Genomic DNA, 27974 nt, shown 5'->3' on the forward strand with positions numbered 1-27974 from the left:
CTGGGGATTTATGAGCTAAGACAGCTCAGGGGTTTAGTGTCCTGACAGTCTCTTTAATTAGCAGCCCCGAGGATCTCCCCATTAAGAGGACACTAAGCCTCCGCCGTCTGTTACATCTCTAGAGTTTCGGGGCAGGGGCGGAGGGTGGGAGGGAGTTGAGAATCCAGACCGTGAAGCCCGAAGAGGCCCGGCCCCACCGTGCCTCCGTCTCCGTGGCCCCCGCTGGGTCAGGGAGAGGTTTCTGGAAACCAAGAGAGGCACCATGGGGGAGATGAGCAGAGATGAGGTGGAGAGATTCCTGGAGAACAACCCCCAGTTCGCCAGAGAGTTCTTCGACAAGAAAATGCGGACGGAGGTCCTGCGAGACCTTTTCCGGGGCAACGTGGGGCCTGTGAAGGACAGCGTCTCCTTTAGGGAGATGACCCAGCTGGAGGAGTCGTCCCTGCTCTTTGAGATTCTCCTGGACATGCAGGATGAGGCAATCACCATGGAGATGGTGGTCCACAGAGTCCTGAGGAGACTGGCCCAGCTGTTGAGCGCCGACCGCTGCAGCCTGTTCATCTTCCGCTCCCGGAATGGCATCCCCGAAGTGGCCACCCGGCTGCTCGACGTCACGCCCGCTTCCAAGTTCGAGGAGAATCTGGTGGCCCCGGACAACGAGGTGGTCTTCCCTCTGGACATCGGGATCGTGGGCTGGGCGGCTCACACCAAGAAGTCCTTCAACGTTCCGGATGTGACCAAGGTAGGTCAGGAGGAGGGTGGGTCCCGGCAACACCCCGGGCCCATCCAGAGCTCTTGATGAGAGCCATTGATTCTGCAGTAGCGGAGGTACATATCCTTGAGGGCAACCTTGCCCGGGGCCCAAGGGCAGAGAAACCCTTCGACTAGACCACAGTGCCTCCTCCGCGTGGCCCTCGGGGTAAAAAGAGGAGACGAGATCGATGTTTTAGTGTGAGGAAGGGACCCGGGGATCTCATAGGGACAATAAGGGCAGAGGGGAGAGAGGGAAAAAGGGTACCGACTCTTCCCTATCCCCTCCACCGAGCAGATCTTGGGTGGGAATGGAGTTCGCAGCTCGAGAGAGAATCTGGAAGCTTCTCCCCTAGAACGGGAAGCTTATCGTCAGAGGGGAACATGTCTACCAACTCTGATATGTTGTAGTCTCCCAAGCACTTACTACAGGGCTCTGGACACGGAAAGCGCTCAATAAATAAGATTGATTGATTGAGTTTGAAGTCAGAAGAGACAAGAGTGAGATAAAATTAAGTCGAGTGGGTAAGCTGGGATGTAAGAGCTAAACTGAGTTGAAATGTCAGAGGGAGAAAGCTGGTGGAGAAATTTGACTAATAATAATCGCTCTGTTTGTTAAGTGCTTTCAATGTGCCAGGCACTGTAGTAGATACAAGATAATCAGGTCGAACGTAGTACTTTTTTTAAAAATGGTATTTGTTAAGCCACTTGTCTGCTGTGTGACCTTGGGCAAGACACTTAACTTCTCTGTGCCTCAGTTACCTCATCTGTAAAAATGGGGATTAAAAAATGTGAGCCCCCTGTGGGACAATCTGATTACCTTGTATCTCCCCAAGCGCTTAGAACAGTGCTCTGTACATAGTAAGCGTTTAACAAATACCATTATTATTATTATTATTATTATTAAGCGCTTACTATGTGCCAGGCCCTGTTCTTAGCCCTGGGTTTCATACAGTCTAATCAGGTTGGAAACAGTCCAAGTCCCACATGGGGCTACAGTCTTAAGACCCATTTAACAGATAAGGTAACTGAGGCACAGAGAAGTTAAATGACTTGCCCAAGGTCACCCAGCACGCAAGTGGTGGAGTCAGAATTAGAACCCAGGTTCTCTGACTCCCAGGCCCATGTTTTTTTCCACTAGGCCATACTGCTTCTCTTCGAAACCAGTATTACAGAGTTTCTGCTTGATATCGAGGAAGATTGATCACTACTGGAATTGTCTGAGCGTGGAGAGTTGTGTGCCAGGCACTCGTTTCAGGAACATGATTCTCGTAGCAATCTGAGGTAGAGGCGGAAGGCAGGAGAGACTAGAGGCAAGGAGGCCTATGAGGCTGGTACGAAAGCTTTAGAGGAGCAGTGTGGTCTAAGAGAAAGAGCACAAGTCTTGGAGTCAGCGGTCTTGGGTTCTAATCTCGGCTCCTCCATCTGTCTGCTGTGTGACCTTTTGAGCAAGTCACTGAACTTCTCTGCTTCTCAGTTACCTCATCTGTAAAATGGGGATTGATACCGTGAGACTGGGACTGTGGCCAATCCGATCATCTTGTTTCTACCCCTGCACTTAGTACAGAGTCTGGCCCAAAGTATTATTATTATTAATAAGATAAGAGTTTGGACCAGAGGAGTCACTTGTTTGGGTGGAAAGGAAGGACCGGTCTGGGAAATGTCTTGGAGGAAGCACTGACGTGATTTAGAAGTTGAAGGAAGGTGAGTGCTGAAAGACAGGAGTCAAGGGTGACCCCAAGGTGGTAGGTTTCTGAGTCAGGGAGGATGACAGAGTTCTCAAGGGAGAGACAGGAGGAGTGGGTTTAGGAGGACAGATGAAAAGGTCAGTTTCAGACTGGTGGGTCTGAGGTGCCGACGGGACATCCAAGGGGAGATGTCCCGTCGGCACGAGGAGATGAGGGATTGTAGATTAGGTTGTGGCTGGAGAGGTAGATTTAAGACTCATCCACATAGAGGTGGCAGGTAAAATCCTGCCTCTGGATAAACTCCCTGAGGGAGGAAGTGCAGAGTGAGAAGAGATGGAGATCCAGAACCGAGTCTTATGGGACATCCAGAGATGGGGTGAGGGCGGGGGGACTTGGGGACAGAGAACACAGAGAAGCAGCGTGGCTCAGTGGAAAGGGCATGGGCTTGGGAGCCAGAGGTCATGGGTTCGAATCTCAGCTCTGCCACTTGTCAGCTGTGTGGCTGTGGGCAAGTCACTTAACGTCTCTGTGCCTCAGTTACCTCATCTGTAAAATGGGGATGAAGATTGTGAGCCTCATGTGGGACAACCTGATTACCTTGTATACTCCAGCGCTTAGAACAGTGCTCTGCACATAGTAAGCGCTTAACAACTACCAACATTATTATTAACTCTGAGAAGGAGCCATCAGAAAAGTAGGAGAAGGAAGAACTCCACAACCAGGGGTGGAAGGCAGGGTAGGGATGTGGAGTGGAGTGTTTTCGAGTTTGTTCCAAAGCTGGGCTGGTGCCCTGCCCTGCCCTGCACGGAGGAGGGAAAAAAAAGGAGGAAGAGGCGGATATGACAGATCACCACTCTCCCCACCTTCAAAGCCTTACTAGAATCACATTTCCTTCAAGAGGCCTTTCCTGATTGTTCCCTCATTTCCCCTACTTGCTCTCCCTTCTGCATCGCCAACACACAAACACACAGGTCGATTCCTCCTCCTATTTAGTGCTTGGGAGAGAACAATACGACAGTTGGTAGACATGTTCCCTGCCTACAAAGAGCTCAGAGTCTAGAGGCGGGGACAGGCATTAATATAAGTTACCGAGATGTATATTAGCGATTTGGGACTGGGACAGGGTGCGAGACGGGTAGGGATCCAAGTTTATATCTACAACTAGGCCTTTGCATTTGAAGGTGCCGCTGATGGTATTTGTTAACATCATCAAGATAAATAGAATCATGGAGATATACACCTCATTAACAAAATAAATAGGGTAATAAATAGTATATACAAATATGCACAGTGCTGAGGGGAGCTGAAGGGGGAAGAGCAGAGGGCAGGAGAGGGGGGAATGGGGAGGGGAGGAAGAGCAGAGGGAAAGGGGGGCTCAGTCTGGGAAGGCCTCCTGGAGGAGGTGAGCTCTCAGTAGGGCTTTGAAGAGGGGAAGAGAGTTAGTTTGGCAGATGTGAGGAGGGAGGGCATTCCAGGACAGCGGGAGGACGTGGCCCAGGGGTCGACGGTGGGATAGGCGCGAACGGGGGAGGGTGAGGAGGTGAGCGGCAGAGGAGCGGAGTGTATGGGATGGGCAGTAGAAAGAGAGAAGGGAGGTGAGGTAGGAGGGGGCAAGGTGATGGAGAGCTTTGAAGCCAAGAGTGAGGAGTTTTTGTTTCGTGTGAAGGTCGATAGGCAACCGATGGAAGTTTTTGCGAAGGGGAGTGACGTGCCCAGAGCATTTCTGTAGGAAGATGATCTGGGCAGCAGAATGAAGAATAGATTGGAGCAGGGAGAGACAGGAGGAAGGGAGATCAGAGGGGAGGCTGACACGATAATCCAGTTGGGATAGTATGAGAGTTTGTACTAGCACGATAGTAGTTTGGATGGAGATGAAAGGGCCGATCTTGGCGATACTGTGAAGGTGAGACCGGCAGGTGCCGGTGACAGATTGGATGTGTGGGGTGAACGAGAGAGCCGAGTCAAAGATGACACCGAGGTTGCGGGCCTGTGAGATGGGAAGGATGGTAGTGCCATCCACAGTGACGGGGAAGTCAGGGAGAGGACAGGGCTTGGGAGGGAAGATAAGGAGCTCAGTTTTAGGCACGTTGAGTTTTAGGTGGCAGGCGGACATCCAGGTGGAGATGTCCTGGAGGCAGGAGGAGATACATGCCTGGAGGGAGGGGGAGAGAACAGGGGAGGAGATGTAGATGTGTGTGCCATCTGCATAGAGATGATAGTTGAAGCTGTGGGAGCGAGTGAGTTCACCAAGGGGGTGAGTGTAGATGGAGAACAGAAGAGGGCCGAGAACTGACCCGTGAGGAACCCCTACAGTTAGTGGATGGGAGGGGGAGGAGGAGCCCACGAAGGAGACCAAGAATGAACTGCCAGAGAGATGAGAGGAGAACTGGGAGAGGATGGAGTCCGTGAAGCCAAGGTGAGATAAAGTGTGGAGGAGAAGGGGATGGTCGACAGTGTCAAAGGCAGCTGAGAAGTCGAGGAGGATTAGGAGAGAGTAGGAGCCATTGGATTCGGATAGGAGGAGGTCATGGATGACCTTTGAGAGGGCAGTTTCGGTGGAGTGGAGGGGACGGAAACAAGATTGGAGAGGGTCCAGGAGAGAGTTGGAGTTGAGGAATTCAAGGCAGCGAGTGTAGGCGACTCATTCTAGGAATTTATCTAGGAGTTCTAGGAGTTATCCGGTTTTCAGTTGAGAGGCAACCTTGCCTGAAAATTAGGTTGACTGCAACCTTAACTCTTAACACCTGTACTCTTCGTTGGGTCTGAGATCTCTATTTAATCTTACTAGCTGGAGAGTAGCTAGACAATAGTAATACATGGTAACATTGATATTATTAACAGTTTCAGTAGTAGATTAATAATAATATTAATATTGATTGAGCACCAACTTGGTGAAGCAGCTTAGCCTAGTGGAAGAAGAAGCAGCATGGCGTAGTGGATAGAGTATGGGCCTGCCCAGCCATGCCACTTGTCTGCTGTGTGACCTTGGGAAAGTCACTTAACTTCTCACGGCCTCAGTTCCCTCATCTGGAAAATGTGAAGTGAGACTGTGAGCCCCAAGTGGGACGGGGACTGTGTCCAACCCGGTTTGCTTGTATCCACCATAGTACCTGGTACATGGTAAGTGCTTAACAAATACCACAATAATAATAATAATATTAATAATAAGAGCAAGGGCTGGGATGTCAGAGGACCTAGGTGCTGTCCCAGCCCTGAAATTTATCTTCTGTGTGACCTTTGGCAAGTCGCTTGACTTCTCTGTGCCTAAGTGTCTCCGTAGCACTTATGTACACTGTGAGCCCATCACTGGGCAGGGATTGTCTCTATCTGTGACCAAATTGTCCATTCCAAGCACTTAGTACACTGCTCTGCACATAGTAAGCGCTCAATAAATACTATTGAATGAATGAATACATATCTTTAAATTACATATTATAAATTATTTATTCTTATGAATGTCTGTCTCCCCCTCTAGCCTGTAAGTTTGTTATTGGCAGGGAAAATGGCTGCTAATTCTGTTGTATTGTACCCTCCCAAGCGCTCAATACAGTGTTCTGCACATATTAAGAGCTCAGTGAATATAACTGATGATTTATCGATTGATCAGTTTCCTCCAATGTAAAATGAGGATTCATCACCTGGTATACCTCCTACTTAGACTGTGAGCCCCATGTGGGACAGGGACTGTGTCCAACTGGATTACCTTGTATCTACCTCAGCACTTAGAATAATGCTTAACACAGAGTAATCACTTAATAAAAAGCAATAATAATAATAACAATATATCTCACTTAGCACTTGAGAATTACAGAACCAAGAAATTGCATGCCGCCTGCCTATAAGGAGCTTATGCTCTAATAGTTATGGCATTTATTATTGGGAAACAGCTTGGCAAAGTAATAATAATAATAATAATACTAATAATGACGGTATTCATTAAGCGCTATGTGCCAAGCACTGTTCTAAGCATTGGGGCAAATACAAGGTAATCAGGTTGTCCCACATGAGGCTCACAGTCTTCATCCTCCTTTTACAGATGAGGGAACTGAGGCACAGAGAAGTGAAGTGACTTGCCCAAAGTCATACAGCTGATCAGTGGGGGAGCCAGGATTAGAACCCATTACCTCTGACTCCCAAGCCCAGGCTCTTTCCACTAAGCCACACTGGATGAAGCACGGGCCTGGGAGTCAGAAGATTGTGGTTCTAGTCCCGGCTCTGCTGCTTGTCTGAGTGACCTTGGGCAGGTCATTTTACTTTTCTGGGCTTCGGTTTCCTCACCTGTAGAGTGGAAATTAAGACATGAGCACCACGGGGGACAGGGACCATGCCCAACCCGATTTGCTTGTACCCACCCCAGCGTTTAGTGTCGTGCCTGGCACCCGGTAAGTTCTTAACAAATATCAGAATTATTTATTAAGCAGTTATCAGGAGCTGATAGCCAGGGTAGTTCAAAGATATAAGATTGCACACGCTCCCTGTCCCACATGGGGCTCCAATCTACCCGACTTCCATTTTACAGATGGGAAAATAGAGGCCCAGAAAGCTTGAGTGACTTGCCCAAGGTCAAGAGATAGACCAGTGTGGAGCTGAAACTCGTTCACAGGTCTCCTGACCCTCTCCCATGCTCTTTCCACTAGGCCAAACTATCTCCCTCGGTGTTGCCCTTTCTCTTCCTGTATCCCAGCACAGCTATGTTTTGGTGAGATATTTTTAACCCAAGATTTTGTTCCGGGGCTCAACTGTCGGGGATCCCATCTTGCTACCGGATTTTGAGACTGGCCTGTTGGAAGTAGCGGCCCAAGGCGCTGGATGTGAGTGGTCTTGGTCTCACATTCAACCAATCGATTAATGACATTTCTTGAGTGGGTAGGGACTGTCTCTATCTGCTGCCGAATTGTACGTTCCAACCGCTTAGTACAGTGCTCTGCACACAGTAAGCGCTCAATAAATACCATTGAATGAATGAATGTGCAGAACACTGGACTAAACATTTGGGAAAGTACAATAAAATAGAGTTGGTAGACCCAAGCCCTTCCCAATGAGAGTTTGAGGGAGGAGATGGACGTTAAAATAAATTACAGATAGGGATAATAGTAAATGATATTTACATAAGTGCTGTGGGTATGGGTGAATATCAAAGTGATTTTTTTTTAAATGGTATTTGTTAAGTGCTTACTATCTGTCAAGCAGTGTACTAACCTCTGGAGTGGATAAGAGTTAGGTTGTACACAGTCCCTGTTCCACATGGGGCTCATAGTCTTAGCCCCATTTTGCAGATGAGGTAACTGAAGCACAGAGAAGTTAGGTGACTTGCCCTAGGTAACACAGCAGACCAGCGGAGGAGCCAGAATTAGAACTCAGGTCCTCTGACTCCCAGGTTCAGGCTCTATCCATTCACCTGGTGGTGTCAGCATAGTTCTTTGGTATGTTTATGGGGTTGCACATAGCAGAAGCTCAATAAATAGGAAGGCAGGAAGGAACGAACGAAAAAAGTCCTGAGGATGTGTGTAAATACATAAATACAAAAATGCTAAGGGTGGATGTTGAATTCAACAGCTTTAGGAGAAGCACACTAGAGGAGAAGGACTCTGAAGATGGGAGGAGCTGTGGGTTGGCAGGCTCGGGGGTGGCCGGGGTCGTTCCAGGCTTCGATTCTCCACCTCCCCTCTCTCCTGGAGAACTCATTCACTCCCATGGCTTCATTTACCACGCCTATGCCGATGATACCCAAATCTACCTCTCCAGCCTTGATCTTTCTCCCTCTCCGCAGGCTCACATCTCCTCCTGCCTTCAAGACATCTCTACTTGGATGTCCTCCCGTCCCCTCAAATCGAATATGTCTAAAACAGAACTTATCTTCCCGCCCAAACGCTGGCCTCCCCCAACTTTTCCATCACCGTAGACAGCACCACCATCCTTCCTGTCTCACAAGCCCCTAACCTCGCCGTTACCGTTGACTCCTCTCTCATTCAACCCACACATTCAGTCCATCACTAAATCCTGTTGGTTCCACCGTCACATCACTAAAATCGGCCCTTTCCTCTCCAACCAAACTGCTACCTCGTAATCCAATCACTTTCCTACCCCGCCTTGATTACTGTATCAGCCTCCTCGCTGACCTCCCCACTCCAGTCCATACTTCACTCTGCTGCCTGGATCATTTTTCTATAATAATGTTCTGGACCCGACACGCCGCTCCTCAAGAAACTCCAGCGGTTGCCCCTCCACCTCCGCGACGAACGGAAACCTCTCACCATTGGCTTTAAAGCAGTCAATCCCCTTGCCCCCCCAACATCTCATCTCCTTATTCTCCTACTATGATCCAGCCCGCACGCTTCACTCCTCTATCGCTAATCTTCTCACTGTACCTGCATCTCACCTATCCGGCTGCCGGTCTCTCGCCCATATCCTGCCTCTGGCCTGGAATGCCCTCCTTCCTCAAATCTGACAGACGATTACTTTCCCCTCTTTCAAACCTTATTGAAGGCACATTTCCTTCAAGAGGCCTTCCCTAAGTCCTCCTTTCCTCTTTTTCGCTCTCCTGCATCATTCTTTTCTCTTCATTCATCTGCCCTCCCAGCCCCACAGCACTTATGTACCTATCTGCAGTTTATTTATTTACATTAATGTCTGTCTCCCTCTCTAGACTAAAAGCCTGTAGTTGGTAGGGAACATGCCTGTTCTTTGGCTATATTGTACTCTCCCAAGCACTTAGCACAGTGCTCTGTACACAGTAAGCCTGACTGGTAACAGGGTGAGTGAGGGGTCCGAGATGAGAAAGTTGACAGTGAGAAGGTGAGCTGGGGAGGAGAGAAGAGTGTGGCCCAGGGGTCGGTGGTGAAGGGAGTGGAGATATAAAATGGAGAAAGCTGGTGGTGAGGGGCATAGGGGACCTCACATAACCCTTCCCCCCATTTCCTGTCCACAGATGGTGCCCTGGGGTGGGGGGCAGGTAGGGGGTGGTCCAGGTACTGGCCTGGAGCAGCTCTGCTTTATTCTACAGCAGGCAGCACTCGTTATAATAATGTTGGTATTTGTTAAGCGCTTACTACGTGCCGAGCACTGTTCTAAGCGCTGGGGTAGATACAGGGCAATGAGGTTGTCCCACGTGAGGCTCACAGTTAATCCCCATTTTACAGATGAGGTAACTGAGGCACAGAGAAGTGAATTGACTTGCCCACAGTCACACAGCTGACAAGTGGCAGAGACGGGATTCGAACTCATGACCTCTGATGGCAACGGAGCTGAATTTATTGCCAGACCCCTGTCCCCCAGCAGACCACAGACGGCAGTCTCGCGGTAGAGAGCCTCTTTTTGCCAGAAACTCAAACACCAAGACACCCAGACTTTAACACGCAGACGCAAGGGACAAGACCATCTGTCCCGCACCCCAGCTCAGATTTTATCCCCCGCGGCTCACGTGAGCACCGTCACAAGGGCAGAGTGATGTTGGTCACTTCCTTCTCCCACTACGCTCTCCACTGTGCAGGTTTAGTATGTGTGTGCTTGTATAATAATAATAATTACGGTATTCATTAATACGTACGCCTGGTACTATGAGCCAGGCGTGACTTCCTGGCCTGTTGTATGTCCTCGTGTGTTCCATGCACTTCCAATGAGTCTCTTGCCATGAAAAAATTGCAACCTTCGTGACTGTCCACGTCTAGTTGTTACGGCAAAGGAACAGGTCAACTTCCCGGTGGTCAGCCCAGGTCAGCTCTCAGGTGGCCAACTCTGCCGACATTCTCTCGTGGTGGGACTTGGGGGGAGGGAAAGGGGAAAGGGCGGAGAGTTTCTAGTCAGTTTTCAGTTGGGACCAGCCAGTCTGCTTCTGGATTGACTCAAGGAATCCCTCTCTTTACACACACACACTATCCTACTCTTATCTTGGGGAGCTGGTCCCCCGGGAGGGGATCCCCATCATGAGCCTCTCAGTATTAAACCTTTCCTTCCACCAAAATGAAGTAAGGAATATATGGAGGGAAATGAGTACCCACTGGAGTCTATCAATCACATTTGAGTGCTCACTGTATGTAGAACACTGTACTAAGCCCTTGGGAGAGCATAATATAGTAATAGAACAAGACACACTCCCGGCCTAAGGTGAGCTTATAACTAGAATGGGGGAGACAGCCATTAATATAAATAAATGACAGATAGGTACATAAGAGCCGATGGGCTGGGAGGGGGGAAAAACAAAGGGAGAAGTCGGGGCGACGCAGAAATGAGAAGAGGAAAGGAGGGCTTAGTCAAGGAAGGCCTCTCGGAGGAGATGGGCCTTCAATAAGGTTTTGAAGCGGAGGAGAGTCTGTCTGGCGGATTTGAGGAGGGAGGGCGTTCCAGGCCAGGGGCAGGATGTGGGCAAGAGACCAGCTGAGAGACAGATGAGATTAAAGTACAGGGAGAAGGTTAGCATTAGAAGAATAAGTGTGAGGGCTGGGCTGTAGTAGGAGGGATGAGGTAGGAGGGAACAAGGTGATCGAGTACTCTAAAGCCAATGGTGTCGAGTGTCTTGAGGAGTTGAGGGAGAGTATACTAGGTGTTTTAAGACGATGATCTGGGCGGTGATGTGTAATACAGACTGAATGGAAAGGAGTATAGAAACTGAGAGACAAGACCCTTTCCCATTAGACTGGAAGATTCTCAGGGACGGAGATCAGATCTCCAACTCTATTGCACTGACCTTTTCCAGGTAATAATGATAATAATGGTGGTATTTGTTAAGCGCTTACTATGTGCAAAGCACTGTTCTAAGCGCTGGGGGGATGCAGGGTGATCAGGTTGTCCCACATGGGGCTCACAGTTTTCATCCCCATTTTACAGATGAGGTAACTGAGGCACAAAGAAGTTAAGTGATTTGCCCAAAGTCACACAGCTAACAAGCGGCGGAGCTGGGATTTGAACCCATGACCTCTGACTCCCAAGCCCGGGCTCTTTCCACTAAGCCACGCTGCTTCTCTAGTACAGTGTTCTGTACAGAGTAAGCACTCAATAAATAGCAAAGCAGTGTGGGCTGGGGGATACAGCATGGGCCTGGGAGTCAGAAGGACCTGGGTTCTAATCCTGGGTCTGCCACTACTGGGTGACCTTGGGGAAGGCACTTAACTTCTCTGGGCCTCAGTTACCTCATCTGAGAAATGGGGATTAAGACTGTGAGCACCACGGGAGACACAGACTGTGTCCAACCTGATTATCTGGTCTCTACCCCAGTGTTTAAAACAGTGTTTGATACATAGTAAGCGCTAAAGAAATGCCATAAAAAATACCTTGGAGTGATCAATTGAGATTAGAGAAAAAGTGTGGCTCATTGGAATGATCCCGGGCTTGGGAGTCAGAGGTCATGGGTTCTAATCCCGGCTCCACCACTTGTCAGCTGGGTGACTTTGGGCAAGTCCCTTAGCTTCTCTGTGCCTCAGTTCCCTCACCTGGAAAATGGGGATTAAGACTGGGAGCCCCGCGTGGGACAACCTGATTACCTTGTATCTCCCCTCCAGCGCTTAGAAGAGTGCTCGGCTCATAGTAAGCGCTTAACAAATACCATCATCATCATTATTATTATACTGACTGTTCGCACCAGGTTGTTTACCATTTAGGCGAACCCTTCGTGAACTCATTCGCTCCCACGGCTTCGACTATCATCTCTATGCAGATGACACCCAAATCTACATCTCCTCCCCTGGATGAGTGCCCGCCACCTAAAACTCAATGTGTCTAAGACTGAGCTCCTTATCTTCCCTCCCAAGCCCTGTCCTCTCCCTGACTTCCCCGTCACTGTGGACGGCACGACCATCCTTCCCGTCTCACAGGCCCGCAACCTCGGTGTCGTCCTTGACTCGGCTCTCTCGTTCACCCCACACATCCAGTCCGTCACCGACACCTGCCGGTCTCACCTTCACAATATCGCCAAGATCGGCCCTTTCCTCTCCATCCAAACTGCTATCGTGCTGCTACAAGCTCTCATACTATCCCGACTGGATTATCGTGTCAGCCTCCTCTCGGATCTCCCTTCCTCCTGTCTCTCCCCACTCCAGTCTATTCTTCATTCCGTTGCCCGGATCATCTTCCTACAGAAATGCTCTGGGAATGTCACTCCCCTCCTCAAAAACCTCCAGTGGTTACCCATCAACCTTCACACGAAACAAAAACTCCTCACTCTTGGCTTCAAAGCTCTCCATCACCTTCCTGCCTCTACTCCCTTCTCTCTTTCTACTGCCCAGCCCATACACTCCGCTCCTCTGCCACTCACCTCCTCACGGTCCCCCATTCACGCCTGTCCCGCCGTCGACCCCTGGCCCACGTCCTACCGCTGTCCTGGAACGCCCTCCCTCCTCACGTCCGCCAAACTAACTCTCTTCCCCTCTTCAAAGCCCTACTCAGAGCTCACCTCCTCCGAGAGGCCTTCCCAGACTGAGCCCCCCTTTCCCTCTCCTTCCCTTCCCCTCCCTACCCACGCTCTGCTCTTCCCCTTCCCCTCTCCTCAGCACTGTGCTCATTTGTATATACTATTTATAACCTTATTTATTTTGTTAACGAGGTGTACATCCCCTTGATTCCATTTATCTTGATGCCACTGTCCTGCTTTTGTTTTGTTCTGTTTTGCTTTACTGTCTGCCTCCCCCGTTTAGACTGTGAGCCCGTCATTGGGCAGGGATTGTCTCTGTTGCTGAATTTACATTCCAAGCACTTAATACAGTGTTCCGCACAAAGTAAGCGCTCAATAAAAAACTATTGAATGAATGAATTTGGGTGGAGAGGAAGGAACAGATCCAAGACAACTTGCCAGGGAAGAATGAGCAGGAATTAGCAAGAGATGGAATTTCTCATCTTGTCTCCTGAGCCCCTCTCCACCTTCACTGACAACCCCGCCACTTTCCCTCTGACTCAAGCCTACAGCCTTGGAATCGTCATTGACTCCTCAAGGTCATTTTTGTCTTCCCTCCAGGCTACTGCTACAACCTCCCAATTTTTCTTCAAACAGCCTTTCTGTCCGCATCTTTATCTCGGAACCAGTCTTAGTGACTCTGACTGGACACACCCAGTATCTCAGTGGCTGATGGGTAGACTGTATCTGGGGGGAAAGGCCTTAGAATTTGCCCCCTAACTTGTTTTATTAATCAATTAATCATTGATATTTATTGAATGCTACTGTGTGCTGAAGATTATACACCCGGTCCACCACGAGTTCACTGCGAAGGCTATGGTTGGGGCTACGCTCATTTTATTTTTCTATTTTTTGATGTTAAGTGCTTTCTCTGGGGTAGATTTAAGATAATTACGTTGGACACAGTTCCTATCCTATATGGGGCTCACATGATCCCCGTTTTACAGATGGAGTAACTGAAACACAGAGGAAATGAAATGACTTGTCCAAGCTCACACAGCAGAGCTGTGAGTAGGACCCAGGTCCTTCCGACTCCCAGCCCCAGTCTCTATCCACTAGGCCATGCTGCTTCTCATATTGTTAGCGAGTTCCTTTCAGCTGTCTTGTTGGATTGGCCCCATTTTTATATGAAAAGACTATAAAATCGGTGCGAGCTCGACGTGTGCTCTGCTCCCGGCACGGCCGTGATGGCCGAGGCCTCCCTTTCGGGCCTCTGCCTCTCTATGACCTGGGCAATGAAATACCACTGCTAAGGTCACTGGGTGCAATCATAATTTACTCTTTGTTAAGCACCTACTGTGTACCAGGCACTGTACGAGGTGATGGCAGATAAAAGATAATGAGGTTGGACATTGCCTCTGTCCCACATGAGGCTCAGAGTCCAAATAGGAGGGAGAACAGGTATTTAATACCCATTTTACAGAAGAGGAAAGAAAGGCACAAAAAAGTGAAATGACTTGCCCAAGAGCACCCGGCCGGCAAACGGCAGAGGTGAGAGTTGACTACCAGGCCTGTGCTCTTTCCACAAGACTACACTGTTTCCCGTTCAGGGTGTTTCCCTTTGTTTTAGTGGACAAGAGGTGGTGATGGTGAATACAGTCTGGTGTCTGATCTCTGTCTGAGTAAATAATAATAATAACGTTGATATTTGTTAAGCGCTTACTATGTGCAGAGCACTGTTCTAAGTGCTGGGGTAGACACAGGGTAATCAGATTGCCCCATGTGAGGCTCACAGTCTTAATCCCCATTTTACAGATGAGGGAACTGAGGCCCAGAGAAGTGAAGTGACTTGCCCACAGTCACCCAGCTGCCAAGTGGCAGAGGCGGGATTCGAACCCATGACCTCTGACTCCCAAGCCCAGGCTCTTGCCACTGAGCCAAGGGGCTGCAGAACTGGCCATTCCTCTTGGATTCAGTGACTTCCTTCCACATTTGAGTGCAGCTGCATCCCAAACATGGATATCTCCTACCGTAATCAGTCCGTCAGACGCCGGTCCTCTTGCGACGACTCTCTCTACTTCTCGGCGACTCCCTTCTTTAGCTTCGCCGCAGTTTGATATCGTGAGGGCACATTCACAGACGACGGTGGCCGAGTGCCTACGTTTCGGGGGCAGGTCAACCTTGGCTTTACTGACACTGTCTTCTCCTGGTTCTCCTCCCATCTCTCTGGCCACTCATCCTCAGTCTCTTTCAGTGGGCTTCCTCCTCTGCCTCCCGCCCTCTAACTGTCGGAGTCTCTCAAGGCTCAGTTCTGGGTCTCCTATTCTCCCTCTACACTCACTCCCTTGGAGAACTCATAATAATAATAATAATGTTGGTATTTGCTAAGCGCTTACTATGTGCAGAGCACTGTTCTAAGCGCTGGGGTATACAAGGTAATCAGGCTGTCCCACATGAGGCTCACAGTCTTAATCCCCATTTTACAGATGAGGTAACTGCGACACCTGCTCCCATGGCTTTAACTACCATCTCTAGGTGGCTGATTTCTGAATTTACCTCTCTCTTTCTCTGCATTCTCATAGTTCCTCCTGCCTTCAGGACATTGCTACCTGGATATCTCACCAACACCTCAAACTAAACGGGTCCCAAACAAAGCTCCTCCTCTTCCCCTGCAAACGCTATTCTCCCCCATCTTCTCCATCGCTGTAGACAGCACCACATCCTCCTTGCCTCAAAGAAGTACCGGGGACCGGGCCCTTCTAGCTGTGGTGGGTTCTTCCTCCAGGGCTCCGCTTGCCTGTGGCCGACTCTGCCAGGCCCTCTCTTGCCTCCAGGGACTTTGTGGATGGCAGAGGGGGCTAGCAACTAGTCCACCTTTGGCGACATAGCCGGTCCAGCTAACGAGTCACTCCGCCTTGTCATCTCACCGTGACCGTGGCTCGCTCCCCACCCTGGAGCGGGCAAACTGATCCCCCAGATGATAACTTTCCTCTGTGTTAACTATGTACTTGTCTGCATTTTGATATCCCAGCCCCGCAGCACTTATGTGCATACCCTTATTCTCTACTATTTCCCCTAACTCCAATTTATTTTCCTCCCCCTTCTCAACTCCTCCCTCCTCTGCTCTCCACTGGTCCCGTCAGCTCCCTCCAACTGGTCCTCCCTCTCTCCCCATCCTCCTCTACCCCATTTCCATCCACCCTGTGGTGACCGAGCAACGGTGACCAACCCTTCTTAAGCTCCGTGTCGGTTCTGGGGCTCGGTCTCACCTCCCTCCCCAATTGTGGTCAAATAGGGTGGAGCTCTGGGCCGGCAGTTTCCTGTTCTTACCTGTTTTCTAATAAGTCTCCAGGTTTCTGGCTTCAGGTCGTCCGGTCGTCTTCTGATGTGTCGGTGGGTTGTGGTTGTTTTCCCGGCAGGGCCTCGGAGAGCAGATCCCAGGGCAGAATCAGACCCACCACCCAGCTGCCCGCCCCCCTCTCCTACCTCAGGGACCCCTCCGGGATCCCCCCCAGGGCCGACTCAGTGAAGGTACCAGAGAGGGAGCTAGAGCTGGAGGCCGGGACAGCTGATGCCCATCTCCGTCCCCTCCTTTCTGTTTGGTTTCCACCGGCATTCACTCCTGATGTCCTGCAGCTGGTCTGCACTGGCCCTGGCTGCCTCTAGCTGCCCCACCTCTACGACTTTTCCTAAATGTACAGCCCTGGGAATCAAGTAACTTAGTGATCTGCAGCTGCTGTTTCCAGATCCACCCATCTCGCTCCACACTTTGGGTTGGGGATCGGGGCTTATGAAGTGGTTATGGGCCAAGTCTTTGCTCTGTCTCAGTACCGGGGCTCCATATTGCAGTTCTATGCTCTAGCACCGGGCTGCGGTTCTGTGTCACTGTTCCACATGCTGTGACTAATAATAATAAAATAATAATAAAAACGATGGTACTTATGAAGCGCTTATTTTGTGCCAAGCATAGTTCTAAGCTCTAGGGTTGGGCACAGTCCCTATCCCCTATTGGATTCACACTCTTAATCTCTGGTTTACAGAGGAGGTAACTGAGGCCCAGAGAAGTGAAGCAACTCGCCCAAGGTCACCGAGCGGACGTGGCGGAGCTGGGATTAGAACCCAGAAGCAGCGTGGCTCAGTGGAAAGAGCACGGGCTTTGGAGTCAGGGCTCATGAGTTCGAATCCCAGCTCTGCCACTTGTCGGCTGTGTGACTGTGGGCAAGTCACTTAACTTCTCTGTGCCTCAGTTCCCTCATCTGTAAAATGGGGATTAAGACTGTGAGCCCCACGTGGGACAACCTGATTCCCCTATGTCTACCCCAGCGCTTAGAACAGTGCTCGGCACATAGTAAGCGCTTAACAAATACCAACATTATTAACCCAGATCCTTCTGACTGCCAGGCCCGTGCTGTATCCGCTAAGCTACACTGCTTCTCCACAAAATAGGTCTGCAGTGTAGCTGCATGTTTTCAGTAGCTCTGGGCTCCGGCTCTCGAATTCGGCTCCGGACACCATACTCTAACTCCACACCGGCCTCGGGTTGCGTGAGCCCCATTTCCATTCCAGTGGTTCAGTTAGGATTTGGGAAATCCTTCCCCAACGAGCCAGAATAAAAGCTCATCGAGGGCGGGATCGTGTCTACCAACTTCATTGGATTGTTCTCTCCTGAGCAGAACAGTGCTCTGCCCATAGTAAGAGTTCAGTAAATACCCCTGATGGATTGAGCCTTTCCATTAAGCCTCTCCACTAGACAGTCGCTGGCGGAGATGCCCTGGGACCAGCTGGCTGGGGGAGAAGCTAATCGTGCTGGGGAGGCGAGTTCTTCGCTGCTCTCCAGTCCTCTGGGGCCCTCCATCTCCTGCCTAGAAGTCAGCAGGGAACCGAGAAAGCAAGAAATCCTGGTGAAAGGACTGAGAGAGCCCCACATGGTTCCCAGGCCCAACGAGGATCTCCTTTCCTGAAGCCAGGAGGTCTCAGGGAGTGACTCCGACTAGGAAAGACCCATTCCAGGCTGGAAGCAGGGGCCCGGGCTAGTCGATGCCCACCCAGAGAAGCAGTGTGAACAGGTGGAAACGATGTGGGCCCGGAAGCCAGAAAACCTGGGTTCTAATCCTGATTCCGTCACTTGTCTGCTGTGTGACCTTGAGCAAGGCACTTAACTTCTCTGAGCTTCATGTAAAATGGGATTCAGTACTTGTTCTCCCTCCTACTTAGTGTGAGCCCTGGGTGGGCCCTGATGATCTTGGATCTACGCCAGCTCTCAGTTCAGCTCATAGTAAGGATTAAACAAATACCACCAATATTATTGATTATCATTACTTCCAGGAATTGGGCTCTAAAATTCCCCTTTTCCGGTCAGTTCCAGTGGGATGGCCAGCCCACCATCAGCCCCCTGGCTCTGGGCACTGAGCGGGGTTTCCTGTGTTTCAGAACAACCATTTCTCAGACTTTCTGGACAGACAAACCGGCTACACCACCAAGAACCTGCTGGCAACCCCGCTGGTGATGGCCAAAGAAGTCCTGGCGGTCGCCGTGGCCGTAAACAAAACGGACGGCCTTGGGTTCTCGGAACAGGACCAAGAGGTGACTGGGCTTGGAGGGCAGGTGTCGGGAGCGTCCTTCCGTAAACCGCCGGTTGGATGTGGGGACTATCTGATTTCTCTCCCGCTGCAGGTGTTTACCAAGTACCTGAATTTTGCATCGCTCAGCCTGAAGCTGAACCACACCACCTACCTGTACAATGTGGAGTCAAGGAGAAGCCAGGTGAAGCTGCTGAGAATATTCGCTCATCTCCAGTGACCGTCACCAACTGTCCGGAGGGAGGCCTGAGTTCTATCCTCTGCCCTTCTCCCCGCCAGCCCCCCCCAGCTCATTCCTGCCCTCAAGCCCCCCGCTGCTCCCCAACCCCCTGGAACTCCCGAACCCTCCCAGTACCTGTCCTGGGGGAGTGGATGTCCTCTTGATCAGGAGGAGGTCACCTGCAGGACCCAGCCTCTCTTTGCCAGCCCCGTCAGAAGGGCCAGGAGGTGGGCTGTGGGAGCGGAGGGGAGAGCGGGAGCAGAGAGGGGCTGTGAAAACGAGGAGGGAGAAGTACTAGACGAAGAGAGAGAGGGAGGGATGAGAGAAAGGGGAGAAGGGGGAGAAGCTAGGACAGAGGAAGGAAAGGGGAAGGGAGAGGAGGATGAGGGAAGGGTCTGGGAAGGGCTGGGGGAAGAGTGAGGCCGGGGAGGGAGAGGGGCCGAGGAAGGGCTTGGCCTGCTTCCTGGAGCCAGGAACATGGACCCAAAATGCAGCCAGGAATCGTTTCTAGCCATCTGGGAAGTCAACCGAAGGGAAACTGAGAGGATGATGGGGACTGTGGGGACAGCAGGGCCGGGGGGGCAGTGGGGTCGGGGGAACAGTTGCAGCAAAGCGGACGGCAGCCCCTCAGCGGACTTTGACTTAAAGGCCCCTGAATCCTCGCAAGAGGCAGTGGGGCTTCCAGCTCACCCCCAGCCCCAGAGCAGGGTCCCCAGGATGGTAACTGGACCTCATTTTTTTTTAATGGTGCTTGTTAAGTGCTGACCATGTGCTAGGCACTGTACTAAGTGCTGGGGCAGATATAAGGTTGGATACAGTTCGTGTCCCACTTGGGGCTCCGGTCCCGATCCCCATTTTACAGATGAGGTAACCGAGGCGTGGAAAAGTGAAGTGACGTAGCCCAGGTCACACAGCAGATGACTGGCGGAGCCGGGATCGGAACCCAGGTCCTTGACCCCCAGGCTCACGCCTTATCCACTAGGCCAAGCTGCTTCTACCCCCAGTTCCCTCTCAGCCCCTGCCCCCTTTGATCAGGTTCCTTTCACTCCATCTTTCGCCCTGTGAATCTCTCGCAGGTCCTCTTGTGGTCTGCCAATAAGGTGTTTGAGGAACTCACAGACATCGAGCGCCAGTTCCACAAAGCCCTGTACACCATCCGTGCGTACCTGAACTGCGAGCGGTATTCCGTCGGCCTGCTGGACATGACCAAGGACAAGGTCTCCGCCGCTCCCCACCCGGGTCCCGGCGCGGAGCCCCGGCCCCAGACCGTCCCCGGCCTCCCCCTGCCAATTGCTTCCCCGTTCTCCTTCTCTCTGCTCCAGCCCCTCGCGGGCCTATTTTCCTTCCTCCCTCCCTCCTTGCCTCCTGGCAATGACCTTCCTGGGGTTCCTTTAGGAGTTCTATGACGAGTGGCCCATCAAGCTGGGAGAAGTGGAGCCGTATAAAGGGCCCAGGACCCCAGACGGACGGGTAAGTGGCGGCGTGGCCTGATGGAAAGGACACGGGGCCGAGAGTCAGAGGGCCTGGGTTCCAATCCCGATCCGGTTGTGTGACCTGGGGCACGTCACTTCACTTCTCGGTGCCTCAGTTCCCTCATCTGTAAAATGGGGATTGAGTGTGAGCTCCATGTGGGACAGGGACCGTGTCCAACCTAGCTTGTATCTACCCCCAAGTGCTTAGTACGGTGCCGGGCACACAGTAAGTGCTTAATGAACCCCACAGCTTTTGTTATTATTGTTATTCTCAGCTGCTCCCCTCCCTCTGGAAAAAATGGAAATGCTCCCAGCGTGGGGACAAAGATGAGCCCCCGCTGACCAAGCCTGCAGGGGCCTGACTCAGAGAAAGGTTTGAGTCCAAAAGTTGGGATCGGGGGCCGGAGGCCTGGAGCCTTAACGCTAGGAAGTCCGGTGATCCAGTGACAAATGCTCCACTGGCAAAGGGGGAAGCTGGAGGCGAATGCATCCTGCCCAATGCCGCCCGGGAGAAGAGTGATATTTTTCTGGGAAGCTACAAACTAATGCAGAGAAAGATGTATTTGCTCCAGTGTGCAGATGTGTCATGTGATCTTTCCCTCTCATTTAGGAAATCCTCTTTTATAAGATAATTGATTATATTTTACATGGAAAAGAAGAAATCAAAGTCATCCCGTGAGTATGCCCGCCAAGGAGATTCAAGAGCAGTGCTCAGCAACAGACCTTTTGCTTTGCTCCCGATGCCCCAGGTCTGCCCCTAAACGATGTTTCCAAACTCTTTTACCTAAAGGAGCCCCCCCGCAGACCACTGGTCCCTGGTGAGCGGACTGCCGACGTACGTCGCTGAAAATGGATTTGTAAGTTGCTCCGTGGCTGTTACTCCAGCGGTCCCAGAGCCCGCAGCACGGCTTCGGTCAACCACCCCGCTGCTGCGCGTCCGCCGCAGCGCGGGATGTGTGGGCTCCCTCTTCCCTCCCCAGCATGTTCCTGGCCTCCATAGTTCTAGAGGAAAATGCCCGGTGGCATGAGTGGAGGAGGTTCAGAGGTTCAAATTCTCTTTTATTTACTCTTCCAGGCTCTTAGAGCAGTGCTCTGCACATAGTAAGTGCTCAATAAATACCACTGATTGATTAAAAGCCTCCTCCAGCTGGCAGGAAACCCCAGGCTCTAGATGGGTGCTCCTTCCACCATTCAGAGCAGGGGTACTGGGCTGGATATCAAGGAAATTAATCTAACTGTAAGCTTGTTGTAGACAGGGCATGTGTTTGTTATAGTGTCCTCTCCAAAGTTCTTAGTACAGTGCTTTGCAAACACTGTGTGTTGCCCGTCATTGGGCAGGGATTGTCTCTACCTCTTGCCGTACTGTCCATTCCAAGTGCTTAGTACGGTGCTCTGCACATAGTAAGCGCTCAATAAATACTACTGAATGAATGAAAGAAAGTAGAAAGGAGGAAGAGATCAGATCGTGGTTCTGCAGGGTTGAGATCACCCTCCAAAGCTCATGAGATTCCATAAATCCTCTAGGCTGTGAGATCCTTAAGGGTAGGGGTTGTGTAGACCAGCTCTATTGTAATGTGCTCTCCCAAGTTCTTCATAGGAGAAGTGCTCAATAAAAAGCATCGAGTGATCGACTCTGCTGCTGGAACATTGTCCGCATACAGAGTCCTGCCCCACGCCTGGCCTGTCCCAACCTCCCTGGGTCCAGCCTGCCCTATCCTGTCCTGCCCTGGCTTCCCCTAGAAGGAGAAAGAGGCTGCAGAAATACGATTCATTCATTCAATCGTATTAATTGAGTGCTTACTGTGTGCAGAGCACTGTATTAAGTGCTTGGGAGACTACAAAAGAACAGTAAATAGACACCTGTCCTGCCCACAACGAGATTAATATTGAATTAGATCCTAAAAGATTGTCATCTACCACAGGAGCGGCCCAATTGCAATTTCATGTTTTATTATTTATGACTAAGCCATTTTTGTAGTAGTATTGCTATTAATCTGGCAGCGGAGGCAACAGGGACAGAACTGGAGGGTCCCCGCCGGGGCCCGGGCTGGGGAGGACCATAAGACCTCCAGCCACCCCCTCCCACCTGCTGCAGTGGTCCTCCCAACCAGTACCACCAGGATAACATTCCAAGCGCTTAGTACAGTGCTCTGCACATAGTAAGCACTCAATAAATACTATTGAATAAATGAATGAATGACAAGTTATGCTTGTCATTTGCCGCTCCCGTCCAAGGATGCTCGCCACTCCTGGCTCTTCAACTCACGAGGCCGGGCCATTCCTGGCAGACCGGATTACATCCCTAGAGATACTTTAAAGTATTTCATTCAATTGTATCTACTAAGTGCTTACTGCAAAGCACCATACTAAACACTTGGGAGAGTACAATATAACAACAAACAGACACATTCCTACCCATGACGAGCTCACAGTCTAGAGGGGGAGACAGATATGAATATAAATGAATAAATAAATAGATAAATAAAGAGAATGGCACTGCACTGTAGTAGGGTATCGTAAATTGTATTAGAAGCATTGAACAGAAAAGTAGCCTGCAATAATCGATCAATCAATGGTATTTATTGAGCACTTACTATGTGCAGAGCATTGTACTAAGCACTCGGGAGAATACAGTACAGCATAATTAGCAGACATACTCCCTGCCCCTAAAGTGCTTAGAGTCTAGAGGATGGAGCAAGGATTTGGGTTTGGGGATTAACGACATCGCTCGGAGCAATTATTAGGTTTAGCTTCTCTGGCCGAGAAGACCTTTGCCAAGGGAACCCCCCAGGGAGGAACCAGAACCGGAGTCCAGTCCCCAAGGAGGGTTGGGGGCGGAAAGAGGGACAAGAAAGACCTTTGCAGTGGAGCCTTCGGTGGGAGAGGGGAGGAGAAGAGTGAACCCCTCCAACTCCTGGGGTTCCGAGACCAATCTTTGGGGGTGGAGGGTAGGAGGGAAGAGAGGGGAGAGGAGAGAAAGGGATGGGGCTACTGGGATGACGAGAAGGGGAGGCAACAAGCCAAGGCATTCCCGGGGCAATACGGGGCGGTCCCGTGGCAATCCTGGGAGAGTCCCAGGGCAGTTCGGGGGCAGTTTGGGGGCCTTCCTGGGATGGTAATTCTGCCTAGGATTTCCAGGGTGAAAGTGAGCTTTTCAAAATTGAATCAGAGGTAGAAATCAGAGTAAAATCGGGGAAATTCTGGGCAATACACTGCTCTGGTCTATGAAAGTAAATCAGTCAATAGTTTTAGGCCACCATCTAAATTATTGTCGAGCTCCGTACTATGGGCTTGGGAGAGTAGGATAGGAGAAAAGCCACAGTGCCTTGTGAGCACTTCTGGGCCCAGAGGATCCAGGCCTAGACCTCTTGCTCCACCTGGACTTTGGGGGCACCCCCGGGGGGGTGACTCTGGTAGCCGAAGACCTGTCTCCCCGGGGGCTTCTTAAACTCTCGTGGCCGACAAGGAAGGAGCGACAGCACTCTTTCGTCTGTCTCCGTCGCCAGACCGTCTGTCTCCAGCCAGAAAAGATCTAAGATTGGGTGGTGGGCAGCCCAGGCCTCTTCCCTCCCTGGGATGGACCACTTCCTCTTCAGGGTTGACCCCCAGAGGAAATACGGGCATCCTAGAGGTCTGCGCAGGCCAAAACCCAGCCTAAAGGAACAATGTCATCTGGCCCTGACCGGAAACCTTCCCCGGTGAGGATGCTGGTCCTCCCTCAGCTTGGGGCACCACTGGGCCAAACAAATAGAGTCGGGGGGGGACACTCGAGGGCTTCTCACACCACTCCCGACAATCCTTCCGGTGACCAGTCAGATGGGAGGGTTTGCTGGAACTGACTGGGCAGGAACTGGTCTGTCCCTGATATCTGCCCTGACTCTGGAGAGCGCTGGGGCTGGGGCTGGTCTTTGCTGGATCTGCCTTGGGAATGAACTCCCTCTTTTCCCACTTGCTTCCCTCTCCCCTGAAGATCTGCAACATGATGAATGCCCCAGCGGACGAATACTTTACGTTCCAGGTAAGCCGGTGCGCCTACCGGAGCCCTCGTCCTCCACAGCAGGGCGCGTCTCTGTAGGCGGTGATGACTTGGGTCCTGACTCTAGCGTTGTGTGGCTCCGAGGCGGCTCCTCTGGCCCGGTTGGAGGGGCAGAACAGAGCTGGGGGTGGGGGGATGGGCCCACAGCGGGTGGTTGGGCAGGAGTCAGTGCTGGGGAGGGACCACTTCCCATCTGGGGGTTTTGGGATTTGTTCCACACCCCCCCCCATGTTATTTTGACAGGTGCAGGTCAGGAATTGGGGGACAGGGGAGATGGGAAGAGGGCAAGGTCACCCTGCTCCAGGCCTGGCAGGGAGTTGGGAGCGGTCGTGATCAGGGCACCTTGCCCCTGAGCCATAGCTGAGGGAATCCTGTGGCCAGGGCCCAGGCAGGGCGGGCCTGGTCACTGCGGGTGATGGGGCCCCGTCCCAGTCTTGACACTCAAGGTGGCAAGAGAGCAGACGAGGTAAGTTCCGACTCCTTTTACTCCTTCTCCCTCTCTGCCCCATCCGGCCCTGCCCAAGTTGGACACTTTCCCATCCCCTCCAAAGTCCCTTCCCAAGTCCCCTCCATCTGTCCTGGATCATGTGATGCCGAGTATCAGTGCCCTGCTGCAAGATGGGAAGGCAGCTCTGTCGCTCGAACGGCTCTAGTCCTGCCCAATCAATGAGAAAGGAAAGTCAGGCACAGGCCCACAGTCCTAGGAGTGCTGAGGCGATCAGGCAAGCTGCTGTTGGACGTTCTGTCCCGCCGTCCAATAAGTCACCACCTGTGGTAGGGAGAAGAACGGAGACAGCAGCAAGATCACCCCATTAGATGACTTCAGGGGGGCAGCCCCATCCAACACCACTGCTGCCGTAGTGGCTGTCCATCGGCATTTCTGGCCCGGCCAGAAACACGGCCTCCAGCTGGCCCGGGACTGGCCATCCACCGATCCGGTATCGTCCGGGGTGGCCCAATCCCCACACCGGACCACTGTGGACAACAGGGGCCGTGCTGGGGTACAGACAATTTTGTAACCAGTCGGACAGTGCAGGACGAGGGTCTGGGAGGTTGGGGTCTGGGCTTGCCCCAGCCACAGGGCCTCCTGGATCTACCCTGACTCAGGTTCTGGGGGTCTTCCACTCCCTCCTGAGCTCGCTCTATCCTGTGTTCACCCCATCCTTTGCTCACCCCCTCTTATGCTCACCCTCTCCATGCTCACTGCTTCCCGTTCTCTCCCCGTCCATGTTCACTGCTTCCCATTCTCGCCCCCTCCATGCTCACAGCTTCCTGTTATCACCCCTTCCTTTGCTAACTTCCTCCTGTGCTCCTACCTTCCTATGCTTCCTCCCTTCTGTGCTCATCCTTCCCGGACTCACATCCTCCTGTGCTCAATCCCCGCTGTCCTCCCGTCCACTCTGCCTCCCAGCTTTATCCCATTGACAATGGTAAGTAATAAATTGGATAGGACACTTCCAGCTCTGATTCAGTCTGTCACGCTGTCAGAAGTATTTATTGGGGGACTACGGTGAGCAGAACACTCGGAAGACTGGAAAAGAGCTCGTATTCATTCAATCGTATTTATTGAGCACTTACTGTGTGCAGAGTAGACATGATCCCTGTCCTCAATCAGCTTACAATCTAGCAGGAGAGACAGACCTGAAAAAAAATCACTGCTAGGAGGAAGTCATAGAGTCTAACAATACATACACAAGTGGAACAATGGGCAGAGAGTATTAAAATGTTTAGGTGGTGCAAAAATGCTGAGATAATAATAATAATAATAATAATAATAATGTTGGTATTTGTTAAGCGCTTACTATGTGCTGAGCACTTTTCTAAGTGCTGGGATATATACAGGGCAATCAGGTTTTCCCACGTGAGGCTCACAGCCTTAATCCCCATTTTACAGATGAGGTAACTGAGGCACCGGGAAGTTAAGTGACCTGTCCAAAGTCATACAGCTGATAGGCGGCAGAGCTGGGATCAGAACCCATGACCTTTGACTTCTAAGCCCGCACTTTTTCCACTGAGCCACGCTGCTTCTCTAATAGCTCATCTCAAATAGGATTTGGTGGAAATATAAAAGCGAGAGATTAGATATCATCGGGGTGGCTACTTGGAGGAGTTATGATTTCAGAAGGACTTTAAACATGGGGATAGCAGAGTGAAGAGGGAAAAAGGTTCCAGACAGAGGCTTCACAGACACTGCGCTACCTGATTTCACCCCTCCCCCCCCCCCCGCCACCTCTGACAGCTCCTTTTCAGTCCTTTTCTCCGGCTCCTCTTCTGCCTCCCACTCTCTAACTGCGGGAGCCCTTCACAGCCCGGTTCCGGTTCCCCTTCCATTTTCCATCCACCCCCACTCCCTTGGAGAACTCATTCACTCCCACAGCTTCAACTACCATCTCCACACGGATGATTCCCAACTCCCCACTATGGCCCTCTCTCCTTCTCCGCAGTTTGGCGTTTTCTCCTGCCATCAGGACATCTCCACCGGGATGTCAATTTATCAATTGTATTTGAGAATTTACGGTCCTACCAACACCTCAAGCTCAACCTGACCAAACAGAACTCCCCATCTTCCACCCAAACATCTTCCACTGACTTTCTAATCACTGCAGATAACATTACAATCCTCTCTGCTTCACACACCTGTAACCTTCCTACTACTCTCCACTCACCTCTCTCCTTCAACCCGTACCCTCAACCTGTCCCAGAATCCTCTCGCCTCTACCTTCACTTCAATTCTAGACTCTACGCTTTCCTCTCCATCCAAACTAGTGCCGTTCTGATCGGCCCCCGCAACACTTATGCACATATCCCCGGTTTACATTGATGCCTGGCTTCCCCGCTAGACTGGGCTGGGTACGGGAAGAGCAAACTGCAGACCTAGGGCAGTGGGTGGCGCGTCCAACCTTCTTTATGGCTGTGAGATCTGGATCTATTCCGGAAGTCCTACCTGACTTTTAAAGCTGTTCACTTCAAACAGTTCCACTGTTGCGCCTCACGGAACGGCAACTTTGAGGTCCAGTAAAGCAGTGAAACCACCTGCGCCTAAGCAAAACTCATCGTATCGTCACACCAGCGCCAGGTGGGACACGTGAGGAGACTTGGATGTGTTAGCGGAACTCATGGTTCCTGCGTAAGGAGCTGAAATCAATCAATCGGTCGTAGTTATGGAGAGTTTCCAGTGCACAGAGTGCTATTCTAAGTGTTTGGAAGGGTACAATGCAACACGGTTGGTCGACGCATTCCCTGCCCACAAGGAGCTTACAGTCTAGAGGAAGGAAACGAGGCAGTTGGAGGCAGGGCGGACACAAGGAAAGCTTTGACGACACGATGAAGCAAGAACTCAAACCTTGTGTCATAGATAGCGATGGACAGGAGTAAGATGGCAGCAGCAGGTCACTGTCAGAAATAGGGGACCTCCTTGGGGCAGATGGTGACCCCGAGTGGGACAAAGGAAGATAGCTGTAGGACAACTCTTCGATGTGCCACTGGGCGGGATCGTTGTATTATTGTATGGTACTCTTCGAGTGCATAGTACAGTGTCCTGCATGCAGCAAGCGCTCAATAAATACCATGGATTAATTGGTTGGTTTGATGGGCCACATCAGCATCCCCTGATAGATTTTCACCCCCCGTAGCCCTAGAGATGGAAGACAGCCGTTGCCTCCGTTTTTATATTTGTGAATATAGTAATGTAAAATGTCTTCACTCTCCAATAAATAATGGCAATTTCCCCGTGCTGTAGAAGGGACCTGTGGATGAAACAGGCTGGGTCATCAAAAATGTCCTGTCCTTGCCGATCGTCAACAAAAAAGAAGAGATTGTGGGGGTCGCCACATTCTACAACCGAAAGGACGCAAAGCCCTTCGATGAGTACGACGAACAGATCACCGAGGTGAGTTTCGAGAAACCAG

General features: G+C 51.2%; 1 protein-coding gene and 1 long non-coding RNA gene across 2 annotated transcripts in view; one reads left to right on the forward strand and one right to left on the reverse strand.

The window, feature by feature from the left end:
* Nucleotides 1–57: 57 nt before the first annotated feature.
* Nucleotides 58–16230, reverse strand: LOC114810036. The gene is made up of 3 exons (XR_003757776.2): nt 16090–16230; nt 14790–14916; nt 58–913 (listed from the first exon to the last, which is right to left on the reverse strand). It is a non-coding gene; the product is annotated as an uncharacterized LOC114810036 (long non-coding RNA).
* PDE6C (phosphodiesterase 6C) overlaps nt 263–27974 on the forward strand; it is a 48020-nt gene continuing 20308 nt past the window's right edge. The window contains exons 1-9 of the mRNA XM_029059377.1: nt 263–742; nt 18190–18342; nt 18433–18522; nt 19635–19775; nt 19954–20028; nt 20641–20705; nt 20821–20887; nt 24001–24048; nt 27806–27955. Of these exons, the coding sequence (XP_028915210.1) occupies nt 263–742; nt 18190–18342; nt 18433–18522; nt 19635–19775; nt 19954–20028; nt 20641–20705; nt 20821–20887; nt 24001–24048; nt 27806–27955 (1269 nt within the window). The remainder of the gene's footprint in view (nt 743–18189; nt 18343–18432; nt 18523–19634; nt 19776–19953; nt 20029–20640; nt 20706–20820; nt 20888–24000; nt 24049–27805; nt 27956–27974) is intronic.

The sequence above is a fragment of the Ornithorhynchus anatinus genome, chromosome 3, assembly GCF_004115215.2.
Source record: "Ornithorhynchus anatinus isolate Pmale09 chromosome 3, mOrnAna1.pri.v4, whole genome shotgun sequence".
Taxonomy (NCBI): domain Eukaryota; kingdom Metazoa; phylum Chordata; class Mammalia; order Monotremata; family Ornithorhynchidae; genus Ornithorhynchus; species Ornithorhynchus anatinus.